Here is a 15,944-nt window from a genome sequence, read left to right on the forward strand (position 1 = left end):
ATGGTAGACAAGGGGGTCAGTTAGCCAGCCAGTGTAGGGAGGGAGGCTAAGGAGGACGGGCAGGGGGCCGGGGGGGAGGGGGGGGGGGGGAGGGTGTCTAATCCCCTGGGCTGAAAAGCAGGCTACCGTCCAATAGATTCCTCCACACACACCTGAGCCACTGTCTCCATGACAACGGCACACCTCCTGCACCTCAGTAATCAACTTTCAAAATAAAGGAATGATGTTTCTTGGAGAAGTCGCACACACACGCACAAACCCAGACACACACACACGGATAAACACACACACATATCCCAACAGACAATCACATCCAGACCCATACTACAACAAAAAGAGCAACACTAACAGATGATTCCTGGAGGAGAGTGGAGGAGTGAGGGAGTTACCTTGGAGAACTGTGAGTTTATCCATTTTGAGAAAGTCTTCTTCTGAACGTCCTCTCGTTCGTCTGAGGGAAGGAGAGAGGGGAGAAGGAGAGAAGGGGGAGAGGGGAGAAGGAGAGGGGGTGAGAGGAGAGCAGGAGAAGAAGACAAGAGAGCTCTTGGACGAAGACAGACCCAGTTCTGGAGAGCAGATGCCAGTGTGTTTTTGTGTTTATTTCAGTCTGGGGACATTCTTCTTCACCGAAGCGATCTTTTCCACCAATTATTTAAAGAAATGCTATGCCTGTCTGTCTTTCTTTCTATCTGTCTGTCTTTCTGTCTGTCTGTCTGTCTGTCTGTCTGTCTGTCTGTCTGTCTGTATGTCTGCTAACTGGCCTGCCTGCCTGTCTGTCTGAACAGACACAGTTGGTTCAGTCTGTCCTGAACCACCAGTTGGCAGTGAGGTGGAGAGGGGCTGATGTATGAGAGGGGGGAGTGGAGCAAAGGAGAGAGAGAGAGATAAATAGAGAGAATCAGATGCAGAGGACCATGTATGAGTTGATATGGTTGTGATGCACTCTGCTGTGGATGACTGAACACAAACATACACCCCAGGCACCACAGCAGGAGAATTACAATGATTAAGAGTGATAGTGTGTGTGTCTGTGTTTGAGTGTGCGACTGTGTGTGAGAGAGATAGAGATAAGGAGTGTGTGTGTGTGTGTGTATGTGTGTGTGTGTGAGAAAGAGAGTGTGTGTGTGTTGACATTGACAGGGCCTTGACTAATGGGCCTGATAATGAAACGTCTCCTTTAATTAAAAGGTCTCTAGTTGAACACTACTGTACGACCTGGGGCACACACACACGCACACTTGCAGACACACACAGAAACACACACCAAAAGTCTGTGAGTCTGAGGAGAGCTGTAGTCTAATGTAAACAAGCTAATGGCTGCGTGGATCTCTGTCGCAGAGGACAGGAAGTATCTGTCTGTCTGTGTGTGTGTGTGTGTGTGTGTGTGTATGGAATTAGCAGGGAGGGCAGGAAGCAGTATTCACTGAGACAGAGGAAGAGATCAATATTCCATTTAAACGCCTGTTCCACTGCAGCACACATACACACGCACACACACACATGCTGGCCTCTGATTAAAATAGCAAGAAGTTTAATCTCTGCCAATCCAATGTGAAGATAGAGAAGAAGAAAGAGAGAGGAAAAAGGAGAGAGGAAGAGCGATTAGAGAGAGACAGAATGAGAGAAAGACCGAGAGAGGAGGAGGAAGGTAGTCAGAAGTGGAGGTTAGAGAGGAAGAGCTTAGAGTGAGAGAGTGGGAGGAAGGAGGAAATTGAATTGAGAGAGGAGTTAGAAGGAATATACGGAAGGGAAGAAAGGAGAAGGCGCGACGGAGGTAGAGGTAGCGATGAAAGTAACTGAGCTGTATCTATCAGGCTGTTTGACTGCTGTCAGCACATCCTGAAGAAGTAATCAGATCCACCTGCTTCTCTCTCTCTTTTCCCTTCTCCTTCTCCCTTTCTCTCCCTCTTTCTCTCGCTCTACCCCTCTCCCTCTCTCTTTCTCTCTCCCCCCCTCTTCTCTCAGTCTCTCAGGAAGGAAGTGGACAAGGAGGTGGCGGAAGGGAGAAGAGGGGGAGACGAAAGACGAGCAGGAAGAAGAGAAGAAGATAAGGGAGGCGGAAGAAGAAGGAAGGATGAAAAGTGGTAGAAGAAGAGCAAGTGTTTGGTGTGGTGTTTGAGTGTCTGCTTAGGGGCCAGCCATTCCGCATCCCCACATAGTTCTCTCTCTCCTGCTTTCCTCTCTTACTCTCTTTCTCTCTCTTGTGCTCTCCCTCTCGTACTCTCTCTCTCTTGTGCTCTCCCTCTCTTACTCTCTCTCTCTCTTGTGCTCTCCCTCTCTTACTCTCTCTCTCTGTTGTGCTCTCCCTCTCTTTCTCTCTCTCTCTATTGTGCTCTCCCTCTCTTACTCTCTCTCTCTCTTGTGCTCTCCCTCTCTTACTCTCTCTCTCTCTCTTGTGCTCTCCCTCTCTTACTCTCCCTCTCTCTCTCTCTTGTGCTCTCCCTCTCCTACTCTCTCTCTCTGTTGTGCTCTCCCTCTCTTACGCTCTCTCTCTCTCTTGTGCTCTCCCTCTCTTATTCTCTCTCTCTCGCAGACTCACACATGCACACTTTTACTTAATCTGTGAGGTGAAAAGATGAAGGTGGCAAGGACCCTATGTCTCCACTGACTAACCCATATCACACTTCAGACAAAAGCAATCTACACAGAGCTAGGCTGATGTCAGCAGACAGACAGAAGCAATCACTGAATCCCAGATGAGGAGAGAGAGGAGTGGGAAAAGAAGGAGAGAGAGAGAATAGAGGAATAGCAGGAAAGTGAGAGAGAGACAGGGGGAAAAGAGAGAGAGAAAGAGAGAGGCGAGTACACTGGGGAAACTAGCGAATCAGAATAAAGCAATACACATTGGGTAATACACAAGACCATTTGCTGAGCAGTATATACCTAAAAACACACACGTTTGTGTCTCTATCTACTTCATCCCTTTGCATCGTAAGAGATAGACACTGTGTGTATGTATGTGTGTGTGTGTGTGTGTGTGTGTGTGTGTGTGTGTGTGTGTGTGTGTGTGGGGCAGTGTTAGCTCTTGCCAGAAAGGCAGACCCAGACATATTCAGGTCTGCCCCCTCTTCACCTCTACCAAGGGAGGACTGCCACATTGTGCGTGTCTGTGTGTTTGTGTGTGTTTGTGTGTGTTTTGTGTGTGTGCAGCTGTCCAGCAGAACATATTTATAGAGTGCTAATTTAGAGCTGAAGCTCACAGAGAGAGTGAAAGAGAGACAGATAGAGAAGATGGGGGAGGAAGGGGGGGGGGGGCAAGGGGAGGGTGAAAGAGAAGTGGAATGAATGCAAGAGAAGGTAAACACAGCAGAGTCGCAGGGGGAAAGAGGGGAGATGGAAAAGAGGAGCGACAGAGTTGCGGGGAGGGAGAAATGGAGGGAGAAAAGATTAATAGAGGAGAGATGGAGGGAGGAGATATAGAGGGAGGGAGACATAGAACTTGGTAGAGATGGAGGGAGAGAGGGAGTCAGGGAGAAATAGAGCAAGAAGAGATGGGGAGAAGGAGATAGGGGGAGGGAGGGGGTATAGAGGGAGAGAGATAAGATAGAGGTACGGAAAGAGGGAGGGAGAGATATGAGGAGAGATGGAGGGAGGGAGAGGTAGAGGGAGGGAAAGAAACACACACAGAGGCTCTTACAGTAAAGAAGAGAATCGAACATAAAGAACGCAGAGCCAACACAATCATTTGTCCTCCAACAACACTACCTGTTAGACCACAGACACATAATGTGGCTATCCTGTTAGACCACAGACACATAATGTGGCTATCCTGTTAGACCACAGACACATCATGTGGCTATCCTGTTAGACCACAGACACATAATGTGGCTATCCTGTTAGACCACAGACACGTCATGTAGCTATCCTGTTAGACCACAGACACATCATGTAGCTATCCTGTTAGACCACAGACACGTCATGTAGCTATCCTGTTAGACCACAGACACATCATGTGGCTATCCTGTTAGACCACAGACACATCATGTGGCTATCCTGTTAGACCACAGACACGTCATGAAGCTATCCTGTTAGACCACAGACACGTCATGTAGCTATCCTGTTAGACCACAGACACATCATGTGGCTATCCTGTTAGGCCACAGACACGTCATGTAGCTATCCTGTTAGACCACAGACACGTCATGTAGCTATCCTGTTAGACCACAGACACATCATGTAGCTATCCTGTTAGACCACAGACACATCATGTAGCTATCCTGTTAGACTGCAGACACATCATGTAGCTATCCTCTTAGACCACAGACACATCATGTAGCTATCCTGTTAGACCACAGACACATATTGTAGCTATCCTGTTAGACCACAGACACATATTGTAGCTATCCTGTTAGACTACAGACAAATTGATAACCTGTTGGACCATAGACACATTGCTAGCCTGTTATGCCACAGACAAATAGCTAGCCTGAAAAGCACCAGAACAATCATCAGAGATTTGTCTTTACTAATGAGCCCCTCCCCATCTCTCTCTAATTGGCTTGAGAGGATTTTGGAGGATTTGAGTAGGTGGACCAAAAGAACACCCCCATCCCCAGACAAGGCTCATTTACACACACGGACCAGGGCTGGTCTGGGGTCTGCCCTCCGCCCCCACCCTACCTGCCCTTGTGAGCATGTGTGTGTGTATGGAAGAGAGAGAGAGACTTTTGACACATGATCTATTTCAGTACAATCAAATGTTGCATGCAGTTTGACAGTCTATAGAGACTTCTCACTTCTAATAGAACACACATCATCTCTCTCTCTCTCTCTCTCACTTTTTCTCTGTGTCTCTTACTTCTTAGTTGCTCTGTGCCATCTCAGTCATTAATCTCATTCTCTGCTTTCAGAGTTTTTCCTCAGATAGTTTCTTTCTTAAGTACTGTATATATGTGTGTGTGTGCGTGCGCACGTGTGTGTAAGGTATGCATAATCATAATGACTGTACAGTGTAGAGGATGAGTCAGGGACTAAGGACACCAGACAACCCACGTGCACTGTGGGAAGAGGGGTGGGGGTGTCCTTGGGGAGAAAGGGGGGGGGGGGGGGGGGGGGGGGTCTGATGAGGCGGGGTGAAGTGTTTCCGCCAGGGTGGGTAGCGCTGGATAAAAGCCTCCCCCAACTCTCCCACACCCCCCTGATGACCCTGTAATGATCTACAGTGTACTCAACAGCTAACACTGTCTTCCTCTCTTACTCTATGTGTGTATGTGTCTGTTCCCCTCTTACTCTGTGTGTGTGTAGTGTGCTTGCCAGCACACTACAAGGCCACACCACCTATTTAATGGATGTTAGTGACCCCTGAGTATATGAAGCAGCGCACACACAGAGATACACAGTATAGTTTTTACAGTGTGATCCAGTCATCAACCCCACATTGAGAGGATGATGGAACTGACTGCTGAGAGGGCAGACTGGCATACACTGGAGAGAGAGAGAGAGAGAGAGAGAGAGAGAGAGAGAGAGAGAGAGAGAGAGAGAGAGAGAGAGAGAGAGAGAGAGAGAGAGAGAGAGAGAGAGAGAGAGAGAGACGAAAAGGAGACAGAGTAAAAGAGAGATACTTCAGCTCCACACTGAGTGAGATGTCTGCTCCTTGGTCATTCCCCAGGAAGAACAGAGTGATATGGAATAGGATGAAAGGAGAGATGGAAGGAGGGAGATAAAGTAAGAAAGAGCAATGGGAGGAAAGAGAGAATGGGAAAGATAAAGAGGGTGGAGGAAAAGATGGAAAGAATGAGAGAGGGAGAAAGACGGGTTGAAAGGGAATGAGAGAAGTAGGAACTGAGAGTAAGAAAGAGAGAGAAGGATATAAAGATTGTAAGAATGATAGAGAAGGATATTGAAATGGAAAGAAAGAGAGAGAGAGAGAGAGAGAGAGAGAGAGAGAGAGAGAGAGAGAGAGAGAGAGAGAGAGAGAGAGAGAGAGAGAGAGAGAGAGAGAGAGAGGGACAAAGTTGGGTGTGCTGTTGTCAGGGTTATTCCTCATCAATCGGCCAATCAATAGTTTTTGATTTGGTCTGTTTGAAGAAGAGAGGAGAGAAGGGATAAACATAGAAGGAGAGGGGGATGGAGGGATAAAAGAGGGATCAAGAAAAGAGAAAAAAAGAGTACAAGAGGGCAGGACAGAAAGGAAGAGTGATAGAGACAGTCCTAGAGCAGACGGGGTTATCAGAGTCTGACTAACAGGAAATTGTTCCAAACTCATAGTACAGGAAGTGCCGATGAATATCAGCTTATCAGGATCCCCAGGAGAGTCCATGTGACAATGTCACACCCAACCCCAGCCTCTCCACCATATTCAAGCTTTAGGTACACTCTCACTGTTTGATATGACTTTGATTTAACTTCTAAATGCAAAGATACAGTTATTCCATCAGCTCCATGGTGCCTTGTAAGATAAATGAAGCATACGTCTATCTTTCCACTATCTGCCTCCCACAGTGCTGGGTTTATCCAGTCCAAGCTGGGTTGAGCTGAAACCAATGCTAGCTTGGGAACACCAATTAGACTGCTGAACTGAGAGGGGAAATGGGACTTGTGTTGAATGTATAATTTAATCAACCTAGGATCAGACCTGAGTCTCCTTAATGGCAGACGTGCTCTAATAAACTGTCTATGATTGTTCAAACTTGATGTATTGAAATGTTCTTGATGTAAGAAAATGATGTATTTCCCTGAACAAATATACCCATATAAGGTACTGACTTAGAAGTATTCCAGCAGAATCATAGACACAATAGAGCCACAGTATACAGTGTAAACCATACATGACATGTTGACACTGTAGGGGCACAAAAAGCTTCTACATGTCAAAACTGATCATTTTACAGCACACACCGCAACCACTCGGAGCATACACACACACACCAACACACACAAACACATTCTTCTGGGTTTTTCGTCTAAGAAGTCCTTGGCATTGCACATTGTAAGATTCTTTCTTCTTGTATTACAACACGCTTTGATACACAATGCTTTTACCGCTCCAAGGTACGGGCATTCATCTTGTCTGACTTCCTGAATACAACAAGTGCACACAGACACACAAGAGACACACACAGTCAGACGTACACACACGGACAGACACACACAGACCTGTCCATACAGACCTGGCCTCAGGAGTGTATTACTGCCACATGAAAACAGTGCAGGAGTGTGTCACCCACAGACACTAGCCCCTTGGTCACCACACAATAAACAAGGTGCTTCAGACACACCACTCTGTTCATCCTGCCTTCACACACACAGGAAAAAAACACACACACAAACACACAAACAAACACAGATACACACATCTAGTCTAGAGAAATGGAATGCGACTATCATGTTTGTGACTCTCTAACACACCCTCACGCACTCACACTCTCTCACGCACAATCTCTTTCTCTCTCTTATACACTCTTGCATACTCTAAACTGTTGTGGAGTGGTGTATGAATGACCAACAAGTGGCCGGCCATCTAGAATCCCAGGAGAGAGGACAATATGCAACCCCTGTCCTGCACTCTGAAACCCAGGTTCTCTTTTACATACAGTCTTAGTTTTTACATTCCCCCTCAAACATTCTCTCTTTCTCCGAAACTATTTCTCACTTTCTCAGCTAATGTGGAGAAGTGTGTAAATGGTCGTCAAGTCCCACTTAACCATAGTTTGCACGAACACCACACACATTAGAGAAGCATGTGTCCCCCCCACACGAGCGCGCGTGTATTTTGACTGGATACAGATTGAGGTTGAATACCTACATGCCACGCACGTGCCTTAGCGCCGCTGGATGGATCTTGACAAGTTAGAGGCGAGATAGTGGGGCTCGCAACGCCAGGGTAGCTCCGGGGGCCGACAAACCGTGACCGTTTGCCGTATTATCTGTGGCGGCGCGTTCCGAGGTTGAACGCAGGCACTGGGATTATATCCGCCCTTGTACAAAGAGGATAACAAGGTGACCGGGCTGAGCCGACCCCGCGGGCGACAAATCCCGGTGCACCTGCAGCTCGAGAAACTCGTTATATTTTACACACGGTTATTAGGTTCCGAGAAAAACAGGCGACGAGGAAAGTAGCCTATAGACTCTCCTTTTCTGTCTTTTCCACACGGACCAACAGATGTCAACCTGCCAGAGTAACTGCCACAGGACCACGAGGAACGAGTGATCGGGTGGATAGACTGACATCTGTAGGCTTCAAGTCGCAAAACTTGGTACAAACTCGACCTGGAAGAGTCATATTTTCTGTAAATGGCCTCGCCTCTTTTCTCTTTCAGTCTATCCAATTACGAAAGCTTGAAAACATGGGTCCGCTACTCCCCCTCGTGCTCTTAAAACGATGGTGGAAATAGAATCTGCGCACTAAGCGGCATGCACGGCGCGCGCTCCAACGGCACAGCTGGTGCTCTGGCTTATCCGCCACCGATCTGTGTAACAATTACTGTCAGCCGAAGGCACAGGGGAGACGGGTGTTTACTACCCGCAGTTGGCAAGGTCCCCGGGTCCTGAAGCGGCGCAGCTGCCCGTTTGCCTCGCGGGCAACCTCGGGCGCGTCCGCGTGCTCAGGGGACCAAGCTATGTCGCAATAAATCCTCCTTTTCCCCTCTGGTTCCTAAATCAGGGGTGGGGAGTTGAAGTCTGTTCTGGACTCATGTGTTGACTGGGTGTGAAACTCAGCCTTGTACAGATCAGAATGAGGAGTAAGTAATTACTGTGTCAGACTGAACGCCATATGTTAGTTAACATGCTCGAGAGTGGGTTCCCCCGGTCTCAGACGCACGCCCAGCGGAGACCGAGACTCCCCGTGGCTACAGTGCTTCTCACGAGTTTGCAGCTCTAGACAGTCTCCTCAGAAACTGACGGTGAAACGTAACAGCATGTCAACTCAAGAAGACTCTTAACAAAACCGGCGGACCGTAACACACCACCATAGTCACTGGCGACAGTCAGGGGAACAACAAACCGTTGTTAAATTCCTTGAGGCTCCCACCACGACCTCGTTTAAAATCTTACCTGTGAATGTTCCATTTTAACTGGATTTGTTTCCGTTAATCCTCACTGGACGCATAGTTATTCGCTGAGGCCAGATTCATCGTGTCTACCGGGTTACAGGGTTCTTAAAGCTTTTGAGCGGAGGTAACGGCTCCACTCTCTCACGGCTGAGGCTCGTGCAACGCCAGTGCGATTGTACCAAATATCTGTCCAGTTATCTTCCGCTCTGTCTGATTCCGCTTGGATTAGTCTGGAAAGTACTGGTAGGGGTTCCCGCTCTCTCCGGTGTGACAAGTGACTGAGTGACCGCATAGTTTATTTCCTCACTCATCTCGCGCATTCACCACGGTAGACTATCTGATACAGCCATGTGTGCCATCTGAAGATCCGCGGTCGGCGTGATGACACGCTTCACGGAGCAAATGAAGACTGGTCGAGACCGTTTCCAGATTATAAAAATCTAATATTAGGTGATGTTAAATCGACCCATGCGTGAAGGCATTTGGAAATAAAGTGTATCCGATTAGAGTGTGTGAGAGAGAAGGAGAAAGAGACAGGTTGAAGAGAGTGAGACAGGGAAAGAGACAGTGTATCACATGACATGAGCTGTGATCAAAAAGGGCTCTGCTCTCCCACAAGGCCTAGAGGGCATCCCAGGGGGAGAAGGTTAACGGTAGACTTCCCACCCCAGGTCAAGACAGGAAACAGGCTCTGAACTGCCTTTTCTACGCCACCCAGCCAGCAGGTCCTAAAAGGTTTGCAGCAGGGAGGCTGTGTGTGTTGATACACACTCCATCTCACTGATCAGCAACTGTGAGGTCTCAACTCCCTCTACAGTTGGTGGATCTGTGTGTAGCACGTCTTATTGGCTGACTGGCAGTGTTGCGGGGTGCTATTGGCTGTTGGGCAGCCCTCCTGAGGATGTGCTGGCAGCAGAGAGACCAGCTGGCACAAATCACCTCAATCTGCTTTCTCATTTGGCACCACATACAACACACACACACACACACTTAAATATAGACACACAACATGATATACACAGCTACATTTGCACCCAGATTAAGTAAATACTGAGACAAACTAACCTCATTAACTAAATATAATAGCCTGCAGGGGACCAGACCTGGGCATTCTGCACATCAGGCAAGGCAATGCAAGTTTATTTTTAAAGCTCCTTTCGTACACAATGGCCATTCAAAGTGGTTTACAGAGGCACACAAAAACAATGCAAACGAATGAGATGATCTGGACAATAAAAAGAGTGGAAAAAAAACAATTAAATAAAATGAATAAATGAACACAATAGAAACATCAAAGACAAGGCACTCCAAACCTCTACCATTGGGCCAAGATGGCACGAGGTACGGTAGGTAACACTAAATCATTGGGAATGTAGCGTTTCAGTCTTTTCTATTCAGATGAGAGCACTTAAGGGAAGTGTTAGGAGTTAGGGGTGATACTAGGGGACAGTGGATAAGGTCTAGTCTAGGGTCTAGGAGCTGGAAGATAGGGGATAGACCCTATAGGATAAGAGGGTAGGTGCAAGGAAGGTAGGGACTAGGAGAGTAGAGGCTAGGAGGGTAAAGACTGGAAGTTAGGGGCGAGGAGGGTAGGGGCTAGGTAGGTAGGTACGAGGAAGGTAGGAATAAGATCCATGAGACACTTTGCTGTGTCAAATCTTTCTCTCTCTGTGTCACACACACACACATTTCTCATTGGAGAGAAGGAGAGACTCGGCTCACTGGCTATTAAAATAATTTATTACAATTCTCCATATTCTCTTAATTAAAATTCACTTATCACGATGGAAGATTTCAGAGCAAGGCCATTAAACAGACTTCTTTCTCGGGTGAATGTATAGACTTCTGTGTGTGTGTGTGTGTGTGTGTGTGTGTGTGTGTGTGTGAGTGTGTGTGTGTGTCTGTGTGTGTGTGTGTGTGTGAGTGTGTGTGTGTGTGTGCACGCACACTCAATAGAGAGACTTGAGTTTGAGTGTGCGGGCTAGAATACTTTATATGCCCATAATGATGAGCCTACAGACTTTACTAGGGTTTCCTTATTGCCTTTCCTTCCTACTTGCGGCAAGATCTACAGCAGGGTTAGGTGCTTAATGCAAGGGTAGCAGTGGGACTAGCTGTTACACCGGGTCTGGTCTGGTGCTGGATGTGGTAGCAGAGTTTAATAGTTGTGCTTCCAGTACTAGATGTGTGTAGCCATGTGTGGACGATGCTCATCCATCTCACAGTACAGAGAAAGACCTCGGTGTTTCTAGTGTGTGTGGCTGTGTATAATAGTATGGTTTCTATGGCGAGTGTGTTAATAGTATGGTTGCTATGGAGAGTGTGTGATTTTAGTATGCCTGTTTGTTTCTTCGACGGAGCAGTCTTTGGGAGAAAACTGTGATCAGCACATCCCTAACAAGCATCTTGCTGCCAGCACATTCACACACGCCCTGTCACACAAACACACACACATGCCGGGGTGCAGTAATTACCACCATCTTACCCCTGCTAATAATTAGAGTGAAAACCCAGTGTCAACTGGTAGCCTGTGTGTGTGGGAGAGCAAGAGAGAGAAAGAATGAGAGACAGAGTAAAGTAACGAGAGAGAGAGAGTAAGTAACATCCTTTGTGATGCCTACGGAGGGGGCTCCACCTATGATCTCTCTCTGCCCTGAGAGTGGTCAGGGGCTGGGAGCTGTGAATCTCTTTCTCTGTGACCATTGCTGCCTGACTGGCACTATCTGTTGTTTACTTTCCTGTGCCCTATAAAAGATGGTCCTCCGGCCTTCAGAGCTGAGAGAGACATGATGGAGACCCAAGCCTGGTGTTGTGTTGTCATTTATTGTCAGAGGTCTGCTTTTCTCTCCCAATCTGCAGATTGATGTTACTTCTAAAAATCAACTCAACTGATTTTAGTCACTCCGTTAACGAAGAGACGGACAAAACACTTTCTTCATGAGAGGACAGAGAGAGTTAGATAGAGCGAGAGAGAGAGAGAGAGAGAGAGAGAGAGAGAGAAAGAGAGAGAGAGAGAGAGAGAGAGAGAGAGAGAGAGAGAGAGAGAAGGGGGGGGGACATTGTCTGGTAAGTGTTCCCAAGACCAGAGGAAGACAGATTGAGGGAGAGTCAGGCTGACAGACAGGTAGGCAGGAAGACAAGCAGACAGACAAGCAGACAGACAGACAGACAGACTGTAATTTGTTATAATGAGACATCAGTGTCTCCTGACTCATGTCTCCTATTAACTACGCCCCCTCCCCCCAAGCAGGCAATCTCGCTACGGTGGTCCCAGAGGAACATATGGAGGAATTTCACGGTCACTGAACACCGCTGGCAAACTCCAGACATATCGGAATCCATGGATTGAAATATTGATTTCATTTTGCTTTTTCAAAAGTTGGGAGCCAACTCTTTTGACCTCACTATCGAAGACAGTAGGCCAGGATCATTCTGATTGGAGGTAACTCTGACTTAGACCAAGAGGAGGCAGAAAATCGTTAAAACTGATATTTAATACATGACTCTGTCTCTCATGAAACAGACAGAGAGGAGCTTGTGAGATCCTAAGGAGCTGGGTGTTGAAGTGCCGATTAAAGTGGAGTGTGTGTTTTGTTGACGTTTCAGGCAGCCAGCTGGACACTCCTCTGGTCAGAAGAAATACCAGTGTCCATTTGAACCCATTACTAAGGAAGATGTCCTATTTGATGATTTGATCATAAAGGATGGAGGAGAAGAGAGCAGGGGAGAGGAGAGGTGTGTGCATGGTGGGTGCTGCACCATTACCAGGCATCTCGCTCCCCCTCCCTCCCCTCCCTCCTTCCTGCCATCCCTCCCCTCCACCTCCCTCACTCAGCACTGACCCAGAAAACACATATGGGTCAGATCACACAGCACAGAACCCTCTGATACACACAGGACCCTAAACACAGAAACTCAGCACCAGAAAACTCTCTCTTAGAATCTTACATCAACACATACACTCTGTTTCAAAGTAAAAACCTCTTCCTCTCTTTCCTCTTTTCACATCTCTCTCTCCCTCTCTCTCGCACACACACACACACTCAAGTGTGAACAAACCCTGAAACGATTTATGTATTTTTCCTCGTTCCTATTTATTGGACGGCTGTGCCTGTTTGCAGTTCAGCCAGACTGCGACTCTGTGCTGCCCCCTGGTGCCTGCTACAGCAGCCAGGCAGCCAGGCTGACAGCCAGACCTGGGCCACACACCACCTCGTCTGGAAGCTCATACCTACAGTCTGAATGTGTGTGCGTGTGTGTGTGTAAGAGAGAGAGAGAGAGACACAGACAGAGAAAGAGGAGCGTGACAAAGACTGAAATAGGAAGTGAAGGATAAACAACAGAGAAAGAGGGAGGGAGAGAAGGGGATGGGAAGGGAGAGGGGCAGAGGATGATGGGGAGACAGAGGGTGGGCAGGTGCTTTCCAATACAAGATACATGATAGGATAATAGTCTGGATGGCCGTGTGTTTGTGTGTGTGTGCGTGACAGAGAGATGGCTCCTTGGGCAGCATTCGTACTGTCAGCTGCCTGTCTGGTCTCATATCTGTAAAAGTCCTGCACTGCAGCAAAGCACTCTGGGTAATGTAGAGGTGCTAATGGACCTGAAGGGCTATATGTACTAACAAGGCAGATGGAAGGACACACACACATACACAAGCGCACATACACAACAAGTAATGGGAATCTGAAGTAGGATGCATTATGCAAATAAGATTCAAGGGAGCGAGACCAGGAAAGACTTAGAAAAGGAAAAACTTTGGCTAAATAACCAAGTGCCTTGTCCTAGGATATGCTGTTTACAACAACAACAACAACAACCACACCAAAACAAAACATACACATTTCTGGGTCATGTCAAAAGAGGGACTTGGCTACCAATGTCAAATCCACTTCACTACAGCTAATAATAGTATGGCTGGTTTACAGTATGAAGACGATATGAGGAGGGGTAAGAGATTGTATCATGTGTATAACTGTCAAGTCGTGTCAGAGGGCAGAAGGGGTGGGCAGAGGTGGCAGCTACCCAAACTAGGGTATGTGAAACTTCACACCGTGAACAGCGCCAGCTGACGCTATTTCCATCTCGCCATGACCCGTCCCAATTCCCCGGGAGTGCAAATAGCCCCTAACCCGCTTCTAATGCACGCGGCATTAATTATTGACAAGATGCAGAGGCAGAGCGCGCACGTTGGCCTTATGCGGGACAGAAAAGTGCACCAACATTATCCGCCGGAATGTGCTCTCAGACCAGGCGCTCAGACATACAGGCTGTGACCTTATGACCTTATCCAGACCACCCAAGAACAATCCGTCGTACTTTCTCAGACACACTGAGACACAACGTCTCACACACAAACAGTCCCTCACTTTCTCGTACACACAGACCACAGAGCCTAATCTGATTTTTACACACACAGTCGCACAGTCTTACGCTGAGTGTTTACTGGCATAGAGACAGTAATGTAGATACTGTCAAGTTTTTTGTCTTTTCCTTGCTGTCTCTACAACATGCACACACAGAACACGACAAATCAACTCCCGCAGAGATGATCACGGTAATGTATGACGTCATGCCTACCTGAACGACACTTTATAATCTCCCCAAACTCATCTTCCACCGCTTCGTCACACTGGTCCTCTGGACGCCCGGCCTCAGCCATTGGAACGGCAACGGTTACGGTAATATATGAAGAAGTTGATGCAGACCGTAAAATCCTTGTGGGAGAAAGTAAAGAATCCGGGCAACAACCTGTGTGAGAAAGAGAGCGCTAGCTAGAGCTTCCACTGCTTTACTGTTGACACTTCCGAGCTTGGTTCATGCGTGTATCACACCCGGGACGAGGGCGAGGACGACGAGAGGACGGGTCTGGCGGGGGGGAAACGGGCTGTCAGAGCGACCAGACGGAGAGGAACAGGTGGCAGGGCCATTCTAACCTCAAAATAGTGCGCGGGTATGAGGCACGACCGCGCCTGTCCGGGGCGGTGGACGCCTGCGTAAAACCCGACACCACCAACACATCAATATCCATTTCCGAACGTCTTCAACTTACAAATACGTCCTATTGATATCTGTTGCTCTGCAAGTCTCGTTGAGACACTTTGGTCAACTCGGGCTGCACGAATTCACTGAATGACAGCGCGGTGAGAGAGATGCTAATATTAGAGAATGAGAGCGCGCCGGGCATTCCTGACCGACTGCTCCTGAGGTGACAACAGTCGAGAGAGCTATGCCGAAAACGGAAGCAGACTTTCTCCCTATGGCATCCACCGCCGAGTCACGATGGTACCGGCTCCGGTGAACAGGGCAGGGTTGCGGGGAGACGTTGGCCTCTCGGTCACCAAGGCTCCCCGCGGGGAACGGGCGCAGCTGTCTACACTCCGCAACACCGGGAGCACTACGACTGACAGTCTGATCAACTCACATCAAAACGACTTGTGCAGCTGATGTCCTTATAGCAGTGCATTGGTCATATTTGTACACAGAGAAAGTAAACAAAACTTAAATCTAATAAGGAATCCAATGAGATAGCGATAAGCACGACAGTCACTGTCCAGACTATACATAAATACTGAATAACTGTCAAGGTGAGGAGTGAACAGGTCAATGTCATTGTAGGCTAACAGAACACAGATTACTTAACGCTATGTTCTGGAAACAAACATATTAAAAACAGTCCGAAGTGTCCGCATTTTCGTCTCAATATCGGTTTTCAGGGTCATAAATACTGTCTCGAGGTGCGCCCTAGAGTTCTGACATGGCTGTATGACATCCGGCAGAGGGAGCCATCGTCACTGCGCTCTACAAAGTGAGTACCTTCCTACAGGAAATAAGCTTGCCTCCAGGACCTGCCTTATTTACTTCTTTTAAAATAGTTGTGGACACTTAAAGAAGAATATGCATCAGTTTGTTAGTGTGAAGGGCTTGACACAGGACAGTCTGGTTGTAATT

At 47.7% G+C, this 15,944-nt stretch overlaps 1 protein-coding gene across 1 annotated transcript in view; it reads right to left on the reverse strand.

Moving 5' to 3' along the window:
• Nucleotides 1-14,859, reverse strand: part of LOC124475030 (dystrophin-like) — a 70,358-nt gene extending 55,499 nt beyond the window's left edge. The window contains 2 exon segments of the mRNA XM_047031533.1: nt 390-451; nt 14,574-14,859. Coding sequence (XP_046887489.1) covers nt 390-451; nt 14,574-14,655 — 144 coding nt within the window. The 5' untranslated portion in view covers nt 14,656-14,859.
• Nucleotides 14,860-15,944: the final 1,085 nt, after the last annotated feature.

This window comes from Hypomesus transpacificus, chromosome 12 (assembly GCF_021917145.1).
Source record: "Hypomesus transpacificus isolate Combined female chromosome 12, fHypTra1, whole genome shotgun sequence".
NCBI classification, from domain to species: domain Eukaryota; kingdom Metazoa; phylum Chordata; class Actinopteri; order Osmeriformes; family Osmeridae; genus Hypomesus; species Hypomesus transpacificus.